General features: G+C 47.6%; 1 protein-coding gene across 14 annotated transcripts in view; it reads right to left on the reverse strand.

Annotated features, from left to right (window-relative positions):
* Positions 1-3756: 3756 nt before the first annotated feature.
* LOC146893485 (scavenger receptor cysteine-rich domain-containing protein DMBT1-like) overlaps positions 3757-25417 on the reverse strand; it is a 64601-nt gene continuing 42940 nt past the window's right edge. For all 14 annotated transcript variants that reach the window (XM_087908364.1, XM_087908354.1, XM_087908352.1 and 11 more), the window contains 15 exons: positions 25218-25247; positions 24780-24806; positions 23732-23882; positions 22077-22282; positions 21304-21333; positions 19564-19593; positions 18564-18887; positions 17697-17726; positions 17132-17161; positions 15988-16138; positions 14710-14918; positions 14099-14283; positions 9399-9787; positions 6385-6656; positions 3757-4311 (listed from right to left, as the gene is read on the reverse strand). In XM_087908364.1, coding sequence (XP_087764490.1) covers positions 4145-4311; positions 6385-6656; positions 9399-9787; positions 14099-14283; positions 14710-14918; positions 15988-16138; positions 17132-17161; positions 17697-17726; positions 18564-18887; positions 19564-19593; positions 21304-21333; positions 22077-22282; positions 23732-23882; positions 24780-24806; positions 25218-25247 — 2231 coding nt within the window. In that variant the 3' untranslated portion in view covers positions 3757-4144. The remainder of the gene's footprint in view (positions 4312-6384; positions 6657-9398; positions 9788-14098; positions 14284-14709; positions 14919-15987; positions 16139-17131; positions 17162-17696; positions 17727-18563; positions 18888-19563; positions 19594-21303; positions 21334-22076; positions 22283-23731; positions 23883-24779; positions 24807-25217; positions 25248-25417) is intronic.

Raw genomic sequence — 25417 nt, forward strand, 5'->3', positions numbered from 1 at the left:
TCATTTCAGAAGATGATCCCCGTACTCCTTTACACCCACCAGAGACTGGCTTTCCGAGACCTGCCACTGCAAGGGCTCATAAGTACATAAAGGGCCTGTCTCTTAGAGAGTCGGAAGAACACAGTGTTCTACCTGCTGGCACCCCAGATTGAGACTTTCTCAGCTTGTTCATGCTTGGAGACGCTACATAGCTTGGGCAAAAGGTCACGAAGCACCATTCAGGTCTCTCTGACAAAATAGAGTAGATAGATGATAGATAGATGATAGATAGATAGATAGATAGATAGATAGATAGATAGATGATAGATGGATGATATATGGATGGATTAGATAGATAGATAGATAGATAGATAGATAGATAGATAGATAGATAGATAGATGGATGGATGGATGGATTAGATAGATAGATAGATAGATAGATACATACATACATACATACATACATACATACATACATATGGGAGAGGGAGGTGCTCAGTTGGTATTTCACCAAAATCTCTGTAGCAGTCACAGCTGCCAAAAATCTCATTCAAAAAGTAACAATAATCAGAGGGAAGCATGCAAAATATTTCAATTGAAGAACACCCATCCTGAAGGTTTACATGAAATTATTCCTAATGTTTTCCCTGGCTTTAAACTCCACCACTTCAGCTTTCAAAAATCCAACCGACCATGGAAAACCGAAGGACACGTCTCAGGTCACTGAACCATATATTAGCAACCACAGCGGCAACTCCATTCTCTGTGACAACAAATAACCACAATGCCATTCTGCGTGATTATTGCTAATCTTTGGTAGGAGCTCAGAAGTCCAGGTGACGTTGACCCAAATGTCCGAAAGACTTCCTTCTGGGGAAGATATCCATATTCCTACACAGATTAATCCATGCTGTGGCTGTGCTTCTTTTCCCTTGAGTACTCAGCAGTAATTGTAACAAGAAGAGCACATGGCGTAAGACACGTGTACAAACCCAAATGCATCCCTCCACTTCAATAAGCCTGTTACTCACCATTTGGTAAATCCTTTTCCCGCAAGGGGCACAGCTTTTAGCTTTTAAATCAGCTATTATCGTGAAAGCCTTTTCCATCGCAGCGTCTAACAATCCAACTCGCCGCCTATTAGAGGCTGTTTCAGTTATTTTTGATATTCTGTGGAGAGTGTGAGGTACCCTTTCCTGCTTAGAGGGGAAATTTCCCCTCTTTGAACCTGAAATGCTTTCAAAGAGGATAGATATTGCCTTTCAAGAGGGATAAGGCTGCCATCGTCTTAAGAGCCGTGATGGTCTCCAAAGACTCCTAATGCAGAGAAAAGCATTAGCCACTTTACATTGCCACCTTAATGAGTACTTAGCTCATAGCTGGCCAAGGTAAATGTCACAAACTTAGGAATTATTTTTCTTTGTTAAAAAAAAAGTCCATCTGATCTCCACACTGTCCTTCCTATCTCCGCTGATCCTGCACAACACGCGTGTGGGATGTACATGCCTCTTATTACCATTCTCGAGGTTAACACAAAACACACCTATATTTCTACTGGAGCCAGGGGACAATTACAAGCAAACTGATAGACTAGAACATTCTTAGTTCTTATTTCCTCCCATAGAAACAATCTGGTAACCATTAAGAATTGAGTCTGAAAGGTTTCTCTCAGACTAATGTGGCCCCCAGCTAGTGGTGTTATAGGACCGGGTTGGAGGGAGTAGGCCACTAGAGCCGGTCCTTTGTCCTAGCCAGTTACTATTGCTGTGGTGAAACATCATGACCAAAGGCAACTTGGGAAGGAAAGGGTCTATTTGGCTTTCAGGCTAGAGTCTGTTATCTAGGAGAACTGAGGCAGGATCCAAGAGGCAAGAACCAAAGTAGAGGCCACGGAGGAACACTACTAATTGACTTGTTTCCCCCTGGATGCTTAGCTTTCTCTCTTATATAGCCCAGGACCAGCTACCTGGGGGTGGCACCACCCACAATAGACTGGGCTCTCCTACATCACTCATTATTAAAGAAAATGCCCCAATTCTAATTGAGGCATTTTTCTCAGTTAAGGTTCCCTCTTCCCTGGGAAGTGTCCAGTTGACAAAAAATAAACCAGCACAGAGGATTCTGACCCATAGTGCAGGGTGGTGGTCCCTTCTAATAGGTGTCAGAGGAAGGGAGAGGTTTTTATACTGGTAATTGATGAGGAAGCCACAGTTGGGGCCACAGCCAGGCTGTCCTTGAGTCCTGGTGGCAAGAAGAGGGCAGAGAATTTCTCGAAAGGAATGTGTGCCTCTGAGGATGTGGAGGAGGAGGGGCAGACTACATGAAGTTGTACACTTTATACCAGTGGGGATAAGCTGGAACCAGTTGACCCCTGATGCTCCAAGAGTCAGATAACTTGAAATTCATAAACTTCCTTGGGGAAGTAAGAGTTAGCTGGGCCATTCTCCTGCAGTCGTTCTGGAAAGTTTGGGATCAGTCTAGGGACTAGAGATTCACAGACAGGCTCAGCTAATGGAAGAAAGAAGCTTCTTCGGGTAGACGTGGCAGCTGCCTCTAAACCCAGAACTTGAGAAGGGGGAGACAGAGCAAGCTGGCGTGATAGACAAGCAGAAGTGGGGTGCTCCCGGTTCAGTGTGAGCCCCTGTCTCAATAAAGTGAGAAGCTATCAGGGAAGATACCCAATGTCAAAACTTTGGGCGCACACATAGGGCAGGTCAGAGCATACCCACATGCACATCATTCATACAGGAAAGGAAGGAGAGAGGGAGGCCCAGCAACAAAACGGCACTAATGTTGAGCCGCAGCGCCCTCTAGCTTCCACAATTGGGATGGCTAAAGAGTTATGGCGAGCTGTCTGCCTGGAAGGAACCGGAAGGCAAGCTCTGACCCAGAAAGATGCAAGGCACAGCTCAAAACAGATTTGATATTTCCTGTTCTTTTACCCACTGTGTGCCTGTCATTTGTTTGAGGTGTCGCCCAAACATGGAGTTCTAAACAGGTTCACATCTGTTCAGATCTAGCCACAGACTTGAATCTACAGATTGCCCACACAGAGTGATCCATCAGGACTTTCCCCAATGTCCCGGGCTTGGACATGATTATGGGTGATGAAGTCCGGGAGAATGAAAACTGACAAGGTATGCCCTGGCCTCCTACCTCCTCTGCATGTTGGAAGGGCTCATGGGTCCATCCCCACCCAACCCAGTGCTGCTGAAACTTGCACAGTAGGTAACGGGCACTTCTCAGCCATCTCTAGTCAGAGCTGGCAGCTGTGGTCAAGTCTCTGCTAGACTTCTCTGGCCCTGTCCTAGGGGGACTGACCTAACTCTAGCAACATGTTCCTAGTCAGGATCATCCTAGCAGCCACTGGTTGGGGCCTGAGCCTGGCACATGGCATTGGCATTGCCAGCACAGTACTTGGGTCCCACCATCTGTGTCACTGATTCACTGCCTTCTTGGAACCCATTGCATCCCTTTATCTTCTGTGATCACCTGTTATGTTTCTCCCCGGAGACTTCCTGCAAACAGCACTCCTGTCCTAGGCATCTGTACCCCCCTCTGAGCCCTCCCCAGCCCATAGCTCTGAATGTTGCATCATGAATGGAAAGATGAAGAATCTGGGAGGACTGAAGATGATCATTTCCTTGAAGGTTCTGGAAGCCTTGAAGCAGAACCCCTTCACCTTTCAGCATTTCTGTTGGCGTGTCCCCACAGCTGTCTGACGTGAGGGAAGCCAGCATGTGGGTCAACCTCTACAGACAATGACCAAGCAGACACTTGCCTTGAGAAAGAGTCTTTATTCAGTTTGCCTCGTTGTGAGGACAGACTGAGATTGATTGACACTACAGGTTGAGAAAGTTGGCTATAAAATGGGGAAGGGGAACTAGCTAGAGAAATCACTGCTTCTCCAGTGTTTGGCTCCTACGTGTGGGGGGTTGTCGACAGTGGTCTCGTTCTGCTATGTCCTTCCCAGCCTTCAGCCTGTAGACCCCGGGGGAACTTGGCCCCCACCTTTCTCCTCTCCCATCTCAACATACTTTGCCATGCATTCGTGCTAAGGGGAACCTAGCTGCAGTGTATCCAGGTGCAAAGCATCACAGGCTCATGTCTTCCATCTTTTCTGGGAATCTAGGCATGTGGAATCAATGCCTAGGTGCGCTTTGCTTCACATCTTTGTGCTTGGAGGTTGGCCACGGGCAACGCGTGTCTTCCTTCCCAGTGTGAAGGCGGCCACAGTTAGGACCAAAGCCAGGAAGATTCCACCAAAGATGGCAGCGGTGGGATAGGCCGCCTGGGAGTTAACTGGCTTCTCCACATCCTTCACTGCCAAGTCTGCGGAAGAAAAGAGAATGAGGTGACGGAGGGGGATCGGGCACAGACCAGAGAATAGCAGAGAGGACAAGGAACTGGATGGTCCTCATCAGAACTTTTCAGTGGAGATGGATAAGGAAATGGGAGAAGGGGAAACCGAGGCTAGCCTCCACGAAGCAGCTGAGTATTGGGCTAGAGAGATTTACACAGTGTTGTCTTGCCAGTGAGGGGAGTTAGGGAAGGGTCTTCACAGGAACTCAAACCTGGGCTTTGGGAGAACAATTCTGGATTGGGTCTGTAGATGAGAGTTGGGGCTTTTAAGCCAGTTGTAAAATGGTGACAAGATCCCCAGACAAAAGGAATACAGGACTCGAGCTACTATGGGAAAGGCAGGCATACAGTGAACACAGACATTGGGCACCACCTGCCTCTTCACTTTGCCCACTGTCCTTTTCTACAAAGTCCCATCCCAAGGAAGCACCAGCTATGCACAAGGTGTGCTCTGACCACACCTGTTTCTTTGTTTTGTTTGTTTTTGTTTTTGACTCCTGCCATACCATAAGCCTTTGGTAAGTATTTAATGAATAAATGAAGAAAGAGTCTACACTCAGCTTGCTGTAGGGACCGACCTACTATGGGGCATAAGGACAGGAAACTATCACAGATGGTTCCCAGAGGGTGATGGTGATTCCCTGATCTAGGGGTAGGTTTGTGACAATATAATAAACCCATTTCTGCCCCTGCCACTCTTGCCACTATATCTCCCTACCTGATGCCAGCCTGGGTCAGAAGCCCTAGGACTCCTACCATCGGCATCTCCTAGTCAATGCCCACAACAAACAATATAGCAGAAACCACACCCTACCATGCGGTCTAGATGGGGAGCAAAATGTCCCACTTAGTGCCAGACCTGCCTCCCCCTCCCCCGCCAGAAGTCAAAATCAATTCATGCTGCCTGTATTTCCATGCCCCACCCAGCTGGTGAATTCAAAACACCTGTTACCACCCTGATGGTAGTCTAGGAATAGAATATAGAAATAAAGGGTCCAAGAATAAAGAAATAGAAAATTGTAAGCCCAAACACATTTTAGAGAAAAATAACCTTCAGGAAAAGGTTATAGCAAAAATAACAACAACAACAAAAAAAACTGTTAACCTTTAGCTAACTTTCTGCCTTCAGAGCAGACATCCTGGCAGCCATGTGCACAGAGGTAAATCTTTAACAATTGTCTCCCGCCTCCCAGCTTCCCAGCTAGGCAGGTACTGCAGACAAAGGTTAGCTTCTAACTACTGTCTCTAAGGACAATACTCTGCTTGTATTCCCTTAAGTTTTAACTGTCCCCTATGTGACTCTACCCTCTGTCTTGCACTCTTTCAGGGACAGTGAAAAGCAGCTGTGTAGGCCACAGGTTTTCACAAACACTCTAAGTTAACATCCTATAACCAAAAGTTGTAAAACTTAAAATGTAATGTGACTTTAAGCCTGGCTTCAAGGCTGTAAAAGCTCTTTGACCCACACCTGATTGATTTTACTGTTAAAAAGAGGCCCAACACCAGCCCCCGTTGCCACGGTTTCAGACGCCTGTACTCTGGTTGTTGGCCCAGCTGCTGGTAAGCTTCACCCCGGGGTGATTTTTTAATATTTTTCTTTTTCTAAATAAAGTTTGCTTCTGGTTTAATAGACTACAGAGGTCTGTCCCCATGTTTTGTGCTCTCTCGGTGGCAACAATGAGGAACAATATTCTTATTAATTATGTTAACAACAAAAACTATATTACATTCATCAAACACCCGGTGACTTACACCAGACAAGGACCAAGGTGATTTAAGGAGCATTGCCTTAGCACGCCCTCTTAATAGTCTTAGAAGAGATTAGCCTTCTCACCTTATAGATAAGGATTCTGGGAACTCCAGACCACAACTCTCTTGCCTAGGACCTACGTGTAACCGTGAGCCTTGGGGAAAGGCTACAGCTAGGCCTAATTCATTGACTGGTGTGTAGTTTGAGTTGGCCCATAACATAGACAAAAATATCCCAAATTGACCAGAATCAAGAATCCCAGTGGAAGATAAGATTTGAGGGCAACCACTTACCCAGGCTCCTCTTATTTTTGTTGGGGGATTGCAACTGGATGGGTCCCAGGACAACGTCCACCTTTTCTTGGTAGGAGCCGACATCTCTCCTGGACCTCACTACACAGCCTCTCTGGCACCGGGAAGAGAAATCATAGGCTCTGCAAACCACCAGTTTACACTTCAGATACACCGAGGGGAAGCGGTTCAGGAAGTGGAAGGAACTGAATTTGAAGCGGGCGATGCGTGGTGATGGTGAGGAGTAGAGTTGGTAAGTTTCATCTCTCACGCATCTGGAAGTAAGGAAAGGAACCGGTTAGCCTGCTGAGGCTCAGTCTCCCCTTCATGCCCTTGTTCTCAGCAGTCATCCTGAGATCTGGGCTTCCAGCGTCACCACACACTCATTGTGAGGGGTGCATATAAGTCCCAGCAGCCCAGCAGATCACCTGGTGTGACAAGCTCAGTACGCTCGAGTAACCAGGGAAGCTCAAGTATGGAATCCAAGAGCAAGCCAGGGGCAGGTCAGGGAGGGAGATGGCCCCTTCTTCCCTTTCCTGGTCACTGGGCTTCGAACGGTGACATTCAGATGTAGGCTGAACATTTTCCATGCTCCCTGACTCTTGTCTTTTAGGGCCCTAGGGCCTCTCTGCTGAGCTCTCTCTCTCTGTCTCTCTCTATATCTCTCTGTCTCTCTGTCTCTGTCTCTCTGTCTGTGTCTCTGTCTCTCTGTCTCTCTGTCTCTGTCTCTCTCTCTCTCTCTCTCTCTCTCTCTCTCTCTCTCTCTCTCACACACACACACACACACACACACACACACACTAAGCCTGGCCTGACCCTGGGCAACTGCACATCCATGTTGGCAGTTCTCTCTAGAACTGGAACTCCTAAATCCTGCACTTCCTCTTCCCTTGGGCACCTTGTCTCTGCTGACTAGTGAAGGAATCTGTCAGCCAATCGACTTAAGGATATCACTGAGAAGATGAGGTTGTCTACAGGGGACGATCCATGTGCATCTATAATAGTGAAGCTTGAGAGAGAGAAGCAGAGAACACTGGCTTGGCGTTTAGACTAGAACGCTTCTTAGGAGGACTGTCCCAGGGCAGCCTGGCTGTCCCGCAAGATTAGCTCCGTGTCAATTTACCCTCTTTCTCCTTCCTGCCAGAGCTTCCTTCCTGCTTCTCCCTTCAACTCAACAGCCCTGAAATACCCAGAATCCTTTTCTGTACTGCAGCCCTATTAGCATTCCAAGTGAAAGGGTTTTTGGAGGTTTGTGCAGAGGAGGAGCATTGGAAAGAATTGTGTGGAAGCATGGCTGGGAGCAGGGGAACACTGCATAGGCCAGAACTTAGTGACTCAGATCCACCAGCCAGTTTACTTTTGGGGGCCCCTATAGGGATGCCGTGGTTGAGGACCAGGGTGCAGCTAGTGAGACTCTATGCTCCAGGCCCAGTTGTCATCACAAATGGCATTGCCACATATATGGCAGACTGTCGCCATAGTCAAGAACTACTTGCTCATAGGTGAGTCATTCATGTTAGTCACTCCACTCCACTCAGACACTGCTTGGCTACCATGGAGAGAAAGCGGAGTCTGGGAAAGTTTCTTCCTGCGTTTGCTGTGTTTCCAATGGGACAGTTCCAACATGAACCCATTATACAGACTGTGCAAGCAGATGCCCAGCCTCTGCTTATGGAATTGATATTCATGTTCAAAGAGTTCCTAGGACGTGAGGCTGTCTTTGGCATCTCAGGTTGGTGTGAGGTTTAAGACCACTGCCCAGCTACTTACTACCAGCCCTCCTTCCCTTGACACTGTAACTTCCCATCAGAGGCAATGGCTCCTCAGGTATCAAGGGTCATAATAATGGCTTCTAAGCCAAGAAGTATCATGCCCACCAGCAGAGATTACACAGTGAGGGCCGGACTCGCACACCCAACATGTCAGACCTCCTCCAAGAGTGCAGGAGCAACACACCTCCCCAGAGAGCCTCCTCCAGGGACACTGAAGCAGAAGAGACCAGTGCTGCCAATCTGGTCTCCACTGAATCGACCTCAACATGTCCTGAACCATAATGGAGAAGTGGCGTTCCCAGCGGATAGCGAGTGTGACGGCCTTTGGCGCAGTGACCTTCTAGGTCACCTGCTGACTGTGCAGTGCTCTCGGGGTCCACCATCCTTTCCCATTTAGCCTTCCCAACATTTAATCCTTGCCACTATCTCCCACTGGCATGCGATACAGAAACTGACGCAGAGATCTGTGTACTTTAGTGGGGGAGAATTGTCTGTAATCTGTCAACCATGTTTTAAATAAATGCTGATTGGCCAGGCAGGAGGTGCAGGCAGGAAAACCAGACAGGAAGTGGAAATGATGCAAGGAGAGCAGGAGAATTCTGGGAAGGAGGAAGTTGAGTCCTCCCACTCCTGCCCAGATCACCGAAACAGCAGGATGGGATCTGCCCCACTGAAAAAGGTACTGAGCCACATGGCTAAAATAGATCAGAAAAATGGGTTAAGATAAGTCATAAGAACTAATAAGCAGCCTGACCTAATGGGCCAATCAGTTTATAAATTATAGAGATCTCTGTGTGATTTTCTTTTGGGGCTAAACAGCTGTGGGGTACTGGGCAGGACAGAAACCCCAACAAGCAGGTCCCCTCATGTTACCCTTTAGTTTGGGTCTGCCCTCAAATCAATGCATTTCCCATGTCATGTTCATGCTTTTAACCCTAAGGCTAGAGTTTTTAAACTCCAGTTTATAGCCATCCAGTTGAGTGACCATTGGTGAGTCATTCCTCTCTTCCCACATGTTAACAGGACATGGTACCTAACAACCTGTCCTCTTAATCAGGAATGTGACCCAGGAAACAACATGAGGGGTCCTCAAAAGGCAAAAGTCACATGTGGAAAACTGTCTAAGCTGGAACCCCTGGCAAGCTCAGTTAGCCAAAAATATGCAGTTCCTGAGGGGTTTTTTTGGCTACTTGTGTGTGAGTTATAAGGCAAAAAATTGCATCTGCCCCATCCACAAGTCCTTACCCACTCCGGATGAGATCATATGTCAAAGATGAGAAGTCGTTAGGGTATGGTGAAGCCACACAGGTGTCCACAAACAAGGCCAAGGAGGCATCAGAATGGAGGATTTCAGCCTGAAGGTACAAGTTCTGGTCCAGATCCACGTAGTACGGGCTGCTGGTCACTGGATACAGGAAGGAGGAGGATGTATAAAAGGAGATGTTCACATCGAAATTGCCATACTGGACTTCTTGGATCTCGACGGTGTTGTTGGTGATGTAGACGGTGTTGACCCAGGTGTTCTGAAGCATCTTGCAGCTCACATGGATGTGGAGGTCCTTCTTCCTCTTGATGATGCCATTCGAAACCGCTGCTTTGAGGAAGTTGGAGTAGTTGATGGTCTCGTTGTCAGTCTAGTGGAGGGAAGCAGAGCGGGTCAGTCCCTGCTGCTCTGGGTTAGAGCGAGAGAGAAAGGGCTCAGAGGGACTCTCGCAGAATCACACAGAGGAGGCACCCATCTGCTGTGTGGCTGCTGATACCTAGGATGAATGTCAGCTTAACCAGCCAGACGTCCCCCATGCTCCCTCATTCTCTGGCACACGGTGGCACAGGCCATGATAATCTGTACTCTTGGCAAAATGGGGGTGTCTGCATGGCCCTTGACCTGCAGTGTCTCTGATCAAGCTCAGACTCCGTGGTTCAGGGCTCAGAGCAGGATGTTCTGAGTCTATTCTCGCTGTCACTGGGGTCTCAGGGCAATTGGTTTCATACTCATGAGAGGGGCCTGGCATTATCAGTGTAGAATGCTTTTTATTTTGAGTGACTGGTGGCTTCTTCAGTGTGGTGATGGACACAGTGGATGCTGGGAGCCACAAGAACCACACACAATTACAATTGAAGCCAGTCTTGACCCCTGAGGATGAGACTTCCCAGAACCTCAGGTGAGCAACTAAATGATGCCATTCCTGCTTCAATTCATTGTGCTATAGAGCTATTTACCACCGTGATTTTCACTCATAAGGAAGCCATCGGCTTGTGCCATGTAATGTGTCTACCATCTCTGAGAGCTTCCGTGCCAGGAGCCTGACTCCTGGGGCCTGTGAGCATCTTAAGGAAAGGGTGATGTCTAAACATGTCTCTTTCTGTTCTCTTGGTATAGCAGCAGCAGCAAGAGCATCTGTAAGGATCGATGAAGCAATTGAAAAGAATGAAGCCTGAAAGTGCATTAATAAATAGAGGACATAGCAAGGAGGCAACGGCCTGATAGCCAAGAGGAAACCCATGAACCGTGATTCCTGGAAGCACCACGTTGGTGACTGTCTGGCTCCAAGTAAGGAAAGCACAGGGACACTTTCACCAGGCGGGGGCTGTGAGCTCTTCACAGCCTGGGTGCTGTGATGCACTTCTCCCAGTCCCGTATCAGGAGCCCTGCATGCCATATGGGCTAGAGAATTCTACCATGGTGACACAGACAGTGTCAGGAATTTAAAGTAACTGTGCTCTTAACAGTGGGGAAAAAGGCAGGGCGAGGCAGGCCAGAGTAGACATAGAAAGACAGACAGACAGACAAAGCGAGCTTTCCACTGTAGTCATGTGAACTGTGAAGGGTGAAACTCTATCCGAACTGATTGGGACCTGCAAAAGCCCCCTGTGTTTCCAGCACTTCTACAGCTTACATTTAATTTTTTTTCAGAATAGAGAGCCTTCCCCCTTTTGTCTATTGTTGAGAATTCTACTTGGTATGTGTTCCTTTCGGAAAACATTACCATGAGATAAGAGCTTTTGGAAAACCTCTTTGACCCTCTGCATATCTTTTCTAGTCTGGTCTCTTCCACCTCAGGCTGGCCAGAGCCTAGGGCAGGGACAGCCTGTGTGACAGAGGGCATCAGAGCCTGCATTCCGAACCCAGGTCTGGGGAAGAACCTGCAGAAGGGACTCCATGCTCTTCGTGATGTCAGGGGAAGCACATTGGATTTCTCCTCTAAATTCTCTAACCAGATGAAACATTTGTATTCTGGCACCAATGGTGTTATAAACCACAAGGGTCTTTCAAACTCTGTATAACATGAGTGTAGTCACAAAGTCCATATTCACCTTTGTGACAGGGCACCATTCGGAACCTGACCAGAACAAAAAAATTACTTCCTGCTCCGAAGGAGCCATCCTAACTCTAGATTAAAACTCTTGTTTAGGCCTCTGTCTGGGAGAAAGGCAGCCAAAGTGACAGAAAGTCCTGGACATGAGTCAACCGACACTCTCAGAGAGACCTGGGCTCTCGCTGCCCTGGAATTCCTTTTTCTGTGAGAAATCTCATCTATTCCATGACGCCAGCCAACAGCAGGTGTGATGTGGCCCGCTGGCCAAGTCATGAACACCTCCCGCTACAGCGCACACGGACTCCGCAGCTCACGAACAGGCAGTCCTGGGCACAGGGCTCAGCTTCTCTAAGCGTTTATCTCCTGTGAGTAACTGGATGATCACATCTTGGGACTTTTGAAACTCCTGTAGAAGTCTTAGTTCGGTGCCTGGCATATATAATAGCTATTGGCACTACTATATAAAGTCTTGGGCTCTGTACCAGGACACCAAGGATGGCATAAAACTGTCCTTGCCTCTAAAGCAATCAGTCTGGCAGGTGTGGTGTCTATTTCAGAAGTGGAGAAACAGGAATACAACGCATGCTACCCAGGTACATTCAAGTGAAAAGAGGCAGGGCTGGCAGGCTGTTTAGATGCCCATAGCTGTCTATGAAGCGCCACCGGCGAGCTGCTGAGATAAATGATCCTCCAGGCTGCACATCTGGAAAAAGTATCAGTAGTTGCCTTGGATGGCCTGACTCTCAAGCAGTAAGTTTACAGAGCAAAATACCAAACCTGGGTCAAATAAGCCACCTCCTTGGCCTGGTTGGCACACATTCCTCCCCAAGTAGCTCGTCTCACTCACCAAATTCCTCTCAGAGGGAACTCCTGTGTGTAGTGTCTTACCAAGAGATCTGAGTGACCAGGCCCTCCCTCACACACAACCATAAGTGGCCAAGACCCACCTGGTAGACTAAGGGTCTGCTTCCTCTCTGGGGTGACTGTGTGTCGGAGGACTGAGAAAGAGTTTTTCCTTAGTACTACACCCAGGGCCTAACATGTGGAAAATGCTTATGCTATGTCTGGTGCATGAACATGACCCTGAAAATGCACAGGCATCTGAATGTGCATGTCCTGTATATTCATCGGTAGATGCCATGGTCTGAGCATCTCCATCCTGCCTCCAAAGTCACATCCTCCAACCTAGAAACAGGTCACCCATGATGGCCTTTTCCCCACTGCACAGGCATCCCCTTTTGCTAACTTTAGTATGAATGGACATTTCTAATAGTAACATGCATATCTTTTTTACAAGACTCTTCTGTGTCTGGCTCGTCTGGCTCAGCAGAATGTTTCTTAGATCTATGACTTCTGAAATCAGCCCTGCCCCCATCTGGGACTAAGTGGCCTTGAGCAATGGACTTGACCTCTCTTAATTCAGTCTCCTCACTTTTAAAGTGGGGTGGCAATACAAGAATACTTAAGAATTTATCATGGTGGTGCAAGTCTTTAATCCCGTCACTCAAAAGGCAGAGGTCGGCAGATCTCTCGGAGCTCAAAGCCAGTCTGCTCTACATAGCCAACAAAAATTGCATGGTGTACTTGTTTCAAAAAATTATAATAAGATAAAAAGAGATTTTGGAAGTGTGGCTGAGACTCATCACAGCATCTTCCACTGACAGGATGATAACGGTCTCAGTTGGCCCAAGACTGGTGTCTGAGTTATGGAACAGTCTGTGCTAAAATCTGCCCAGTCTCAGGCAAACTCAGACAGGTAACCACTCTGTTAGTCATGTCCAACACATGGTGGTCCACAGGCCATGTTTCCCACAACACTGAGGAAGGTACATGCTTCTGTAAGTCCACACACAGTAGCCCAGCATGAATTTTGTAGATGACGCTGTCACGACACAAGGTCACAAGGCTGGCCACCCCTGCTGTTGGCCACTCCAGAAATGGCAACTGTTTCAACCAAATGAGTGTGAAACATGGCAGTACCCTGGCCTCCTCAGAGCCATGGCCATGTGTTTGCTGCTGTAGAACTCAGGAAAGTAGGCGGGTTTACATCTTTGACTTAGGGGACTTCTGCTATTTCTCCCATCCCAAAAGAAACTGTAGAAGCCCCCAGATACTGCAAATCCATCCTGGGATGTGTATGAGTGGAGTCCTGCTGGATGCTCTCTCTGCTGGCCACACTGTGGAAATGCTCGGCTTCCCCCTTTGGCCTCCTCATCCCTCCTATTTGGAAGCAGCTGTGGCTATGATACTACCATACCAAAGGCCCCCTTCTTTCTTCAAATGAATCATGTTCTGGTTATACCACAGCTTTAATTTATAGATCCCCAGGGTTCGAGATGCACTACATATGACATTGTAGTAAATCACACTCAGGGCTGGTGGGGTGGCTCAGTGGGTAACGGCACTTGTGGCCAAGGCTAACAGGTTTAATTCTATTCCCAAGGCTCACATGGTAGAAGAAAAGCACCAGCTCCCATAAGTTGTCTTTTGACCTCCACATGCATGCAAAGGCATGCTAACACACACACACACACACACACACACACACACACACACACAGAGAGAGAGAGAGAGAGAGAGAGAGAGAGAGGAAAGCATGCTCAATGGAGTGGGTGGTGCCAGGCTTACCTGTTTGGTAGTGCCACAGCCCGTGTAGGGAATTGTGAATATGACCTGCCTCTGTGTTATCTGGGACCGACACTGGTAACTTGAATTCCAACCAGGAATGACAAGCTCTCCGGCAGAATAGCCCATGGACTGAAGGTAGCTCCTGCTCACACTGGCTCGCATGTGATTTGACAAACAAAGGAGACCTGAAGAACAGAGCAGAGGGTGCACTGAGTCAGGATTCCAAACCCTATGCATGACCTTCATAAGGGTCTTTTCCCAGGTACACAGATGGAGATTGCTGACACACAGGGTCCACACGTGAGATCGATGCTCGCAACAGAGTCACTTGCTGTTGAAAACACCACTTATACCTTCTCATTCTTTGCCACCGCACTAAGTCCAGTATAACTCTCAATGGTGCTACCCCTTGACTCTCTTCTGTATGTCCCGAGTCCCAAGTCTCACTGCACACAGCCTCTCTCAATAGGCAATATAGGAAATCAACCATAGAGTCCACAGTAAGGGTGTTATAACTTTTCTGTGTTATAATCCCAGGACAACGCAGGAGCAGAAGGCTCTCAGGGATGTCCCCAGTCCCAACACGCCTTTGTTCTGACAAGGGAACTTACTGGTGATGTTATTGGCAAAGTCCGAGTAGTACTCAGCCTGGAATCCTCTCCGGGTAATGATGTGGTCACTGATGAAGCGCACTGACATGAAGTTGGATGTGGACGTGAACGAGCCCAGGGCCCCGTCACAAACGCGAGCGATGAGAGGAGAACTGTGGTGGGGGCCGTCGAAAATCTCAATATAGTCGTAGCCGCAGCCCGCTTCAAGCCTGAAGACACAAAACAAGCAGTTACTTCTCTACCGTCCAGACTTGGATGAGGACTCAGGCCTCACGGAAACACGGACCAAGGTCATTATTTGAAAGAACAGATGACTTGTCTTCAAACTGCCATCTAAGGTCACATGTATGAGAGCTACAGTCCCTCTCCCTGACTGTCCTTTGAACCAATAAAGAAAGGTCACCAGAGAACATCTTGATTTGTCCCTTCAAAGTGCTTCCAGGTCCCTTCCAGAATAAAACAACTACCAATGAATGCAGCGTGACAGAGATGACTAGTGAAAGAAACACGGAGAGCCTCCCTAATGCTCGGGTTTCTCATCTGCTAAGATGAACGCAGTGCGCTATCCATACTGAAGGGAGTGGGGGGGTGAGGTCTGAATGGGTCTCTGTGTAGGAAAAAAATTATTCCTGAAAAGTCCCATGCAGTGGGCCCTGTCGCTTGGGTGGTAGAAAATACAGGTCCTAGTTTCTTGGCCAGCTGAGCCATTTGCCTCCCAGGATGAAGTGTATATTACCAGGCTTCTGTAGACAACTCTTCCGGTCAAGGACATTTCTGTTTGTCAGTATATGAGCAATGGGAACTTACATATGCATCAGTAAGGCGAGCACCCAGGCTCCTGAGGACTCGCAGAAAGGAAGGGGTCGATGAGGAAAGGGCTGCCCTGAACAGGTGTGCTTGTATATTGTGCTCTCAAGACTAGCATTGCCCAAGTCGCAAATATCCCTCCCACTGCAAACATTTCCCAGCTTTCCCACATTCGCCAGTGACCTCCTAATCAACAAGATAAGCCTTCGAAGGGCATTCTAACCCCTTCTTCTGGCTGAGGCTTAGGAGAGTGGCATCCCGTGGCCATGTAGTAAATGCGGGACAACACTGAAGCTTCAAGTCAAAAGGTTTTCAAATTCCTGTGCGCTTGCTCCCACTCCACCCTCCGTGGCCTACTCTCCATATCAAAACTAGACCCCTTATTTTAAATGTCATCTTGATGATCATTCCCCTGAATTTCAAAGCACCCTGAATTTATCCCCCTAACATCTGCTCTGCACCCACACTTACTGCACATCTCTGAAGACCAGAGTCACACGGTAGTTGTTCGGGACCTCAATGTTCCACACGCATCTGGCGTTGTTAGGATAGTTTGCGGGGTAGAACGGACTGGAAAAGTTCCCAAAGGGTTGGGTCAGGAAACCTCCGCAGGTATAGTTGACTGGAAGGAAAGAGTAGAAATGCTGTTGACCCTAGAACACAGCACACGGCTGCCTGGCAGAGGGAGGAATGTTTGGCACAGGATCCAAGGGAAGAGTCCCAATCATCCTAGCCCTGGCACACACACTGAAGCCTAGGGGCCTGTGTGTGTGTGTGTGTGTGTGTGTGTGTGTGTGTGTGTGTGTGTGTGTGTGTGTGATTTAATATTCACTGGTAGTTGGGTGTGTATACATAACTCAGAAGTGTGTTTTGAGGCAAGGTCTCCCATTGAACCTGGAGTCCACTGGTTAAGCTAGTAAACCCTTGCTTTCCCTGACTGGCAGACAATGGTAGGGAATAGGCCACTTGGACCTGTGCAGGGTTCATGGACTCTGGATGCAAAGGGATTCTTAGTCCCCATCTCAGGGTTTTTTCCAAAGATCTTTGGATTTAGTGATGAGAGTCTGGACCTCTCTGATGAATGAAGACATCTAGAGCAAGGATCATGGCTCTACAGCTATGTCTACCTATCCTGATTCATGGAGTCCAGGGCTGCAACCTTCTTGAAGAGATAGCATTATGGTTTAGATGGGAAATGCCCACCAACAAACTCATTGCCGAAAACTTGGAGACCAACTCTTGAATTCAGTCCTGTGATTAGATGCTGAATGCATTGAACAGATTTATAGATTAATTATTTGACTTGGTAATTGAGTCATGGGTCAGGTTGAATAGAGCAGGTCACTGGAGGTGTGCCCTACAAAGATCTTAGCCCTAGAGTCTCTCCCTCTACATATTCTTTTTCTCTCTCTCTCTCTCTCTCCTCTTTCTCTCTTTCCTCTCTCTCTCCTCTCTCTCTCTCTCTCTCTCTCTCTCTCTCTCTCTCTCTCTCTCTCTTTGTCATCCTTGCTCCAGCCCAGATTTCAAGCAAGGCCAAGAATATGCACCCCTCTCTCCAGCCTGTTGGTTAGAGCACTGGGGAGGCTAGCGCTTTAGCCTAATCTAAAATACGTACCATAGTAAGGAGTTGTTGTGATCCACCAAGCTAGAGAGGAAAACAAAGCTGGATTAGAGTGAGGAAGTGGGAATCAAGGCTGAAACTCACTGTTATTGAACATGGAGTACAGGGACCAGGGAGTCATTGTGGCTGGGAGAAAAGAACACATAGAGGGCCAGGAATGCCTTCGACAACACTTGTGGGTGCTTATCACAGGGCTAGCAAGTTGGCCCAGACCCTACTGATGGCTTTAAATCTCCCCTAAATGCTGCTGTAAGAAGTCTCCATTGTCCCCAGCTACAATTCATGGACAGGACAAAGCTCTGCCCCGGGGTAGATCCTAAGAGCACCTGGAAAGACTGCTTCGTGACACAGATTAAGTACTGCAACTTTCTCACTCCACTAGCCAGACAGGAGGGAGGTGTGAGCCCCTCAGAAACTGCCTTTCTACTTTACAGAGAACAGAACGTTCTGGGGCAGCAATAGGGCGGTAGAATCCAATCCATTCTGGAGCTACGGCCTGGTATTGCCAGCAAAGCAGAGGAAGGGGGACACACGGGACTTACATGACAGCTGGACTCACCTGGACTGGGAGTGGTTATTGGCTCAGAAGCTGCAAAAAGAAGAAGAAGATGTTAAATGCCCTGATAAGAAGGCGACTCATCTGGAACCCGAGTGAATGGACACTGGGCAGAATTTGCATTAACCTGTGCTCATCCTCTGCCTCAGAGTAGGGATTGGTAGCCATTTATAACTCCCAGGAAGATGTTCCTTGTGAGGGTCACTTAGTATTCCACTATCTGGTCCTCCACGAGGCGAGAAATGTGTCTGGTGACAGGCTGAACTTTGCAATTCATAGCTGTCCAGTGATTCAGATGCTATGTGGCCTTGTCCAAGTCCAGTTTTTACCCAGAATCAGCTAGGCCTGGGGGTTAGTGTTAGTGGGTGGTGGGTGTGGGGTCCAGAGAAATATAAGGAATTGTCATCATGGTCACAGATAGCCCTCTCGTATCCTAAAAATACCTGAGCATAAACAAACACTCTCAGTCCTAGTAAATGGGCCTCCTTCAGAAAGCCTTGTGAATGGGTGTTCAATGAGAACACTTTGAACTGGAGGATGTTCAATGACATAGGATCTTCCTCACTCTCTAGACTGCATCTCCTTCTCTCCCCACTGAACTCCACCATGAGAGAAGAAACAGTGAGGCCAGCGATTTTCTCCCCGATTCTTCTACCCAGCGATGTGTTATAATGACTAATGTCCCTTAGGTTTGGGTCACCAGTGGCCATTTCCACGGCAAGCCTTATTTAAAGAGGTAAAAAATCACTGCCAGCGAAGAACTAAGGCGACTTTAGCAAATGGGGAAAAGCCAATTCATTGAGTAGTAAGACCCGAACCTAAGAAGGACTTTCACCCAGGAAAAAGACGGCAGAGGTTCACCCAACTCACGTGAGCAGATGACTCCTGCGTCTTCAGAATGTGCACAGTTATGCACACGCCAGCCAGGGTGAGGGCAGCGCCACAGGTGAGACTCATACCCTGAGCAGGACACATCATCTAGAAGTATGGACCCCGCGCCCTGACCAAACTGAGCGCTTCCTGGGGCAGACAGAGCCGGGCCACAGCCAAGCTGTCGGCACACCACAGCGGCATCATTGATGTCCCAGAAGTCATCACACACGGTGCCCCAAGAGCCTTCGTACAGGATCTCCACTCGACCCTGACAGCGGTCTGCTCCGTTTACCAGCCTCAGCACCAATGAAGACTCATTTACTGAGGGAAAAAAAAGGCATTAAGTAAACAACATTGAAACCGCCTCAGACATTCCCTGTACTCATGGAGAAAGTTCTCTTGAGCCTCTGATTCCACCACTGCCAATTGATGGTGGGTACCATATCCCTTGGATCAGTGGTGCAGAGTTTCTGCAGCCTGGCCATAAAGAGATCTTTGGGTAGAATACCTATCACAGGGCTTATTCGTGGAGCCTATGTGTTTGCTGGTATGGGCTTCCATCTCTCTGGAGAATAGAGAAATTCTAGAGGAAATACTACACCTGTTTCTACCTGTGCTGGCTGACACAGTCCAGGGTCCCAGTCTTCCTGCAATGCCATGGTGCTTTGAGTGGAAGAGGAAGTGTAAACTAATGGATACTTATTAAAGACCTGAAGTCCCGCTCGTGGTCCAGCCCCATGATAGCATCCTGAGGGCTCTCACCAAATCCCTTAACTGCTTCTGAGATGGATTAAACAGGAGATGGATTTGGGGAACATAGTGGATCATTGGGGAAGGTCACAGGAAAGATATGCCCTCTTCCTGATTATTCTCTTTCTCCTATGCTTGCTGAGCTGTGCTCCACCACAGACTTCAAGAAGATCCCAGAATTACTGCTTCTCTTCAATCTCTTGGCTGAAGGGCTGAAAGCTCTGCTTTGCTCTCATCTCGGACTTACCGTGGGAAGAATCTGCTGTATTCCACCAATCTAGGGAGGGAAACAAAGCTGGATTAGAAGGAAGGCCTGCGCAGCAAAGCTTGGCCAAGCAGAAAACATTGTACACAGAAGCACTGTGACAGAAAAAAAGGAGCTCTTTCCACGCTCTCGTGTGTCCATCAAAAAGGATGGTGAGGAGGCCCTGGACCCACGGCAGCTATAACTTCCTCCTGAATGACAACGGCTTCTTAAAGAATCGGGCCATTTATACCTTAGGCATATGATAGGGAGAGCCTCTGCTATCCCATGCCGTTTGACACTTGCAATACTTAGCACTTTCTAGACAAATAGCATAGGAAAAGAATTCCAAAGCAAACAACATTTTCAAAACAGTGAAGCCTAGCAAAAAAATGGATTAAGGGCTTAGTTATGTCACTAAGACAAGCGGAGGGTATAGCTTTTAGCTCAACACAGTCAGGGGTAAGGAGACAAGTCCAGTTCTTACACTGGACCATTCAGGCTTCACAGGACTGCCCCACCCACACTAGACTTGAGGCACAGGCCTGGAGGGCTTTATATTCACAAACACAGACTCTATCCCTCTCTGAAGACCAGAGCCACACGGTAGTTGTTTGGGACCTCTGCGTTCCACACATATCTGGCATTGTTAGGGTTCCTGGGATAGAATGGACTGGAAAAGTTCCCAAAGGGTTGGGTCAGGAAACCTCCGCAGGTATAGTTGGCTGGAAGGAAAGAGTGGAAACGCAGGTGATCCCCAGAACACAGCACATGGCTGCCTGTCAGAGGGAGGGATGTTTGACACAGTATCTAAGGGAGAAACCCAATCATAGTCAGCCTAGCCCTGGCACATGCACTGAAGCTTAGGCTGTTCGTGTGTCTGTGGTGTGTGTGTGTGTGTGTGTGTGTGTGTGTGTGTGTGTGTGTGTGTGTGTGTGTTTGTGATGTAATATTTATTGGTGGTTGGGTGTGTATACATAACTCAGAAGTGTGTTTTGAGGCAAGGTCTCCCATTGAACCTGGAGTCCACTTGTTAAGCTAGTAAACCCTTGCTTTCCCTGACTGGCAGACAATGGTAGGGAATAGGCCACTTGGACCTGTGCAGGGTTCATGGACTCTGGATGCAAAGGGATTCTTAGCCCCCATCTCAGGGTTTTTTCCAAAGATCTTTGGATTTAGTGATGAGAGTCTGGACCTCTCTGATGAATGAAGACATCTAGAGCAAGGATCATGACTCTACAGCTATGTCTACCTATCCTGATTCATGGAGTCCAGGGCTGCAACCTTCTTGAAGAGATAGCATTATGGTTTAGATGGGAAATGCCCACCAACAAACTCATTGCCGAAAACTTGGAGACCAACTCTTGAATTCAGTCCTGTGATTAGATGCTGAATGCATTGAACAGATTTATAGATTAATTATTTGACTTGGTAATTGAGTCATGGGTCAGGTTGAATAGAGCAGGTCACTGGAGGTGTGCTCTACAAAGATCTTAGCCCTAATGTCTCTTCCTCTACATATTCTTTCTCTCTCTCTCTCTCTCTCTCTCTCTCTCTCTCTCTCTCTCTCTCTCCATATATATATATATATATATATATATATATATATATATATATATATATATATATCATCTTTGCTCCAGCCCAGATTTCAAGCAAGGCCAAGAATATGCACCCCTCTCTCCAGCCTGTTGGTTAGAGCACTGGGGAGGCTAGCGCTTTAGCTTAATCTAAAATACATACCATAGTAAGGAGTTGTTGTGGTCCACCAAGCTAGAGAGGAAAACAAAGCTGGATTAGAGTGAGGAAGTGGGAATCAAGGCTGAAACTCACTGTAACTGGACATGGAGTACAGGGACCAGGGTGTCACTGTGGCTGGGAGAAAAAAACACATAGAAGGCCCGAAATGCCCTCCACCACGGTTGTGGGTGCTCATCACAGGGCTAGCAAGTTGGCCCAGACCCTACTGACAGCTTTAAATCTCCCCTAAATGATGCTGTAAGAAGTCTCAGGTGTCCCCAGCTACAATTCATGGACAGGACAAAGCTCTGCCCCGGGGTAGATCCTATAAGTACCAGAAAAGACTGCTTAGGTACACAGATTAAGTTCTGTCCAGTTTCATGTGTCCTAATCTATCCTTCTTTAGACAGAAGACAGATGTGCTAGGTTTCAAAACACGGCAATAACCCCCACTTGGGAAGGTTCACAAAGCTCCAAGCCTGCTGTCACCCCCCTCCTGACACTCACTTTGAACTACCTGTTGAAGAATCACCTTAGACCTTTCTATTTTCTTATGATGACACTGAAGCCAGGGTTCCTCCCATGAGCCAGTGCTGGCCCTCAACCATCTTTCTGTCAGTCAGAGCCCCAAGATCGGCCGCACACAGTTCCTCTCCATAGGAGGCAAGCATAGGACCCAGGGAGGCCATGATATTGTTTATGCCACAAACTCAGGAAAACTGAGGACCAGAAGGCACCAAACACAAGTGGACATTCATTCTCACAAGGAAACTCACTGGTGGAAGGGACATAGACAGCGGCGTAGTTAGCCTGGAACCCTCTCAAGGTGACGCTGACATCAGTGATGAAGACTACAGACATGAAGTTCCGCGTGGAGGTGTAAGTTCCACTGGCCCCATCACAAACGCGGGCAATGAGAGAAGAATTGTATTCAGGGCCATCAAAAAGCAGGATGTAGTCAAAGCTGCAGCCTCCTTCCAACCTAAGAAGACAGAATAAACAGTTAGCTACTCTGTGTCTGGAATTTGATGTGGGGACTCATTTCTCAGGAGTCACTGTGCTGATAACAGTGACAAAATATATCATCCGAAAGAATAGATGGCTTCCTGGAATCCTAAAGGGAATTTGTCTATCTTCCCAAGACTGTCACGCCTGGTCTACAGTCTGCCTTTGGGGGTCAGAACATAATCTATAACACTTCTCCATGAAAGGCTTTCATACAAAGGAAGGTCACCTGACAAAAATGTAATTTGTTGCTTCAAGGTGTAGCCAATTATCTTCAGATGACACAATCTCTGATAAATAAAAGAATTGGAGAAAAAACATAGCAGGACCTGAATAAATAGCTCAGTGGTTGAATTCATTGTTAAGTTCTCTTCCAAAGGATCAAGGTTTGATTCCCAGCACATACAAAAGAGTTCATAATCAGCTATCATTCCATATCCAATAATTACCGATCATTCCATGTCCAACGGACTAAACACCCTCCTCTGACCTCTGTGGACACCAGGCAAGAATGCAGTTCACAGACATACATACAGACAAAATACTCAAACACAGAAAATCATAAATCATAGAAAACAAAGCACAAAAATCACAATATAAATCATTGGACCTCTCTAGCTTTCAAGCCTCTCATCTACAGCAAGGAACACTGCATTTCGTAACCACTGAAAATGGGTTGAGGTGTCGCCAAGATGAAGCAGAGGATACTAAGGGTGCCTTTGTACGTAGGCCCTGGTGGACCTCAGGGGCAGCCTTTGTATTGGTCTAGCAGAGGCACTGATACAATGTTTATGTGGTACTGGAGCAGAGATTTCCAAGACCACTACAGACAGGCACCCAGAGAGGACCTGAAAACACAGCTCTGTCCGTAAGTATTGGGGACACACATACACACACACACACACACACACACACACACACACACACACACCTCATTGGAAGTGCACTTGCGCCTGCTCCCTGGGGCATCATGAAATGAGAGAGAGAGAGAGAGAGAGAGAGAGAGAGAGAGAGAGCTGTGAGGACATCTTTGCACTCAATAGGTGGCCTCATTAGCAGCACTGTCCCGTTGTATCCCCAAGAATGACATTACCTAAGCCCCGAACTGGCTCTCCCAAAGAGTAATACTTCCAAGTATTTCTACATTCTCTGGTGACATGAGAAAAGTAGGTGTTCTAGTCTCTTCTTCTGACTGGGACTTAGGAGAGTGGCCTCCCATGGCCACACAGCAAATTAAGAACAACACTGGGATTTTAACTAGAGTATCTTCAACTTCTTGTACTTTTACACCCATTAAACCCTCTGTGGCTACTCTCATGCCAAGTCAAAAGTGAACCCCTTTTTAAAAAGTGACCTTAACTATCACTCCCATGAATACACAGGCACCCCACACTCTCTCTAACATCTGCTCTGTACCCACACTTACTGTACATCTGTGATGCTTAGAGACACGTAGTTGTTGGTTGGGACCAAAATGTTCCACACACATCTGGCGTTGTTCGGATAATTCCCAGGATAGAATGGACTAGAAATGGTACCATAGTGCCAGGTCAGGAAACCTCCGCAGGTATAGTTTTCTGTAACAAAAGAGTGAAAATGCTGATGAACCCCCAGAAATCAGCACACAGCTGCCTGGCAAGAGGAGGAATGTTTGACACAATATCCATCTGAGGAACCCAACAAGAGGTCACATAAATCTGACCAACCCTGAAGATAAGGAGGACACCCTCCTACGTGTCTGTCTTTGTGGAGGTAGGTGCAGGTCGGTTAGTGGATGGGGGACAGGAATGGTAGTCTTGGGGAAGTTCCATCAAAGCCACTGTGAGGTGTCCCCTATACTTATGACTCCCTAGTGGGAAGATAATGGTCAGTATGAGATCTCTTGGACCAATCGTGCAGATTTTTTGAACCCTGGACATAAAGAGATCACCAGGAATAATTAACACCTATCCAGGGCTTATTTCAGATATGTACGTGTTTGCTGATGTGGGCTTCAATCTCTCTGGAGAACAGAGAAATTCTGGAGGAAGCATGGTGGATTCTATACCTATTTCTACCTGTTCTGACTCACAGAGTCCAGGGCCTCAGTCTATTTGCAACACTAAGGTGTTCTGAATGGAATAGGAAGTGTCCACCAATGGGCACATGTTAAAAACCTGGAGACCTACTAATGAGTCCGACCACATGAGCCCAACCCCAAGCCCCAGGAGGGCTCTTACTAAATCTGGTCATTGATTCTGCAATGGACTAAATAGGAGATGGATTTGGGGGACAGAGTGGATCACTGGGGAGGCACACGGGAAAGATATGCCCTCTTCCTAATCCCTTTCTTTCTCCTGGGCTTCTGAGTTGTGCTCCACCACAGATGCCCGAATTCCTGTCTCTCTCCAACCTCTTGGCTGAAGGGTTTAAAGCTATGCTTTGGTCTACACACACACACACACACACACACACACACACACACACACACTTACCATTGGGAGGAGTGTCAGTCCACCAATCTGGAGAGGAAAACAAAGCTGGATTAGAAGGAAGGGCTGAGCATCAAAGTTGGGTCAAGTAGAAAACATGGGACACAGAAGCACTGGGGCTGAGAAAAAGAAAGTCCTTTCCCTGAGAGCATGTAATGGCTTGGACATGTTTGCTTGTGTCCCTCCATATGAGGGTAGCAAATGATTTCACCAGAATAATGAAACTTGGCATAATGGAGTAAGTGCTATAACTTAGTTATGCCACTGGGACAAGCAGAGCTTCTGGCCCAGCAGAAATTCCCACTCTGCTTTATGGAGGATGCTGGAGGATCTGGGGGAGACAGAATACTGAGGCGTCCCACCCGCGCTGTAGCTGTTTCTGAAAGTGTGAACAGAACGGGGCAGTGGGAAACACAAGCCGTGAGGAAGAACTGGACTCACCAGCAATAGTCGGGTATGGCGATGTATCAACTGTGAGAAAGAGAAGCCATGTCAGAGGCCTTGAAGAGAAGGTGCCTAGCCTGGCCCTGTGTTCATGACCCAGAGCAGACCAGACACTGGCGTGTTCTCACCTGCTGCCTCAGGTCAGAGAGAGCTAGTCATCTCAGCGGTCAGGACGAGGCTACCCATGGGGTCAGAAG

This window comes from Myodes glareolus, chromosome 7 (assembly GCF_982192425.1).
Source record: "Myodes glareolus chromosome 7, mMyoGla1.1, whole genome shotgun sequence".
Lineage (NCBI taxonomy): Eukaryota > Metazoa > Chordata > Mammalia > Rodentia > Cricetidae > Myodes > Myodes glareolus.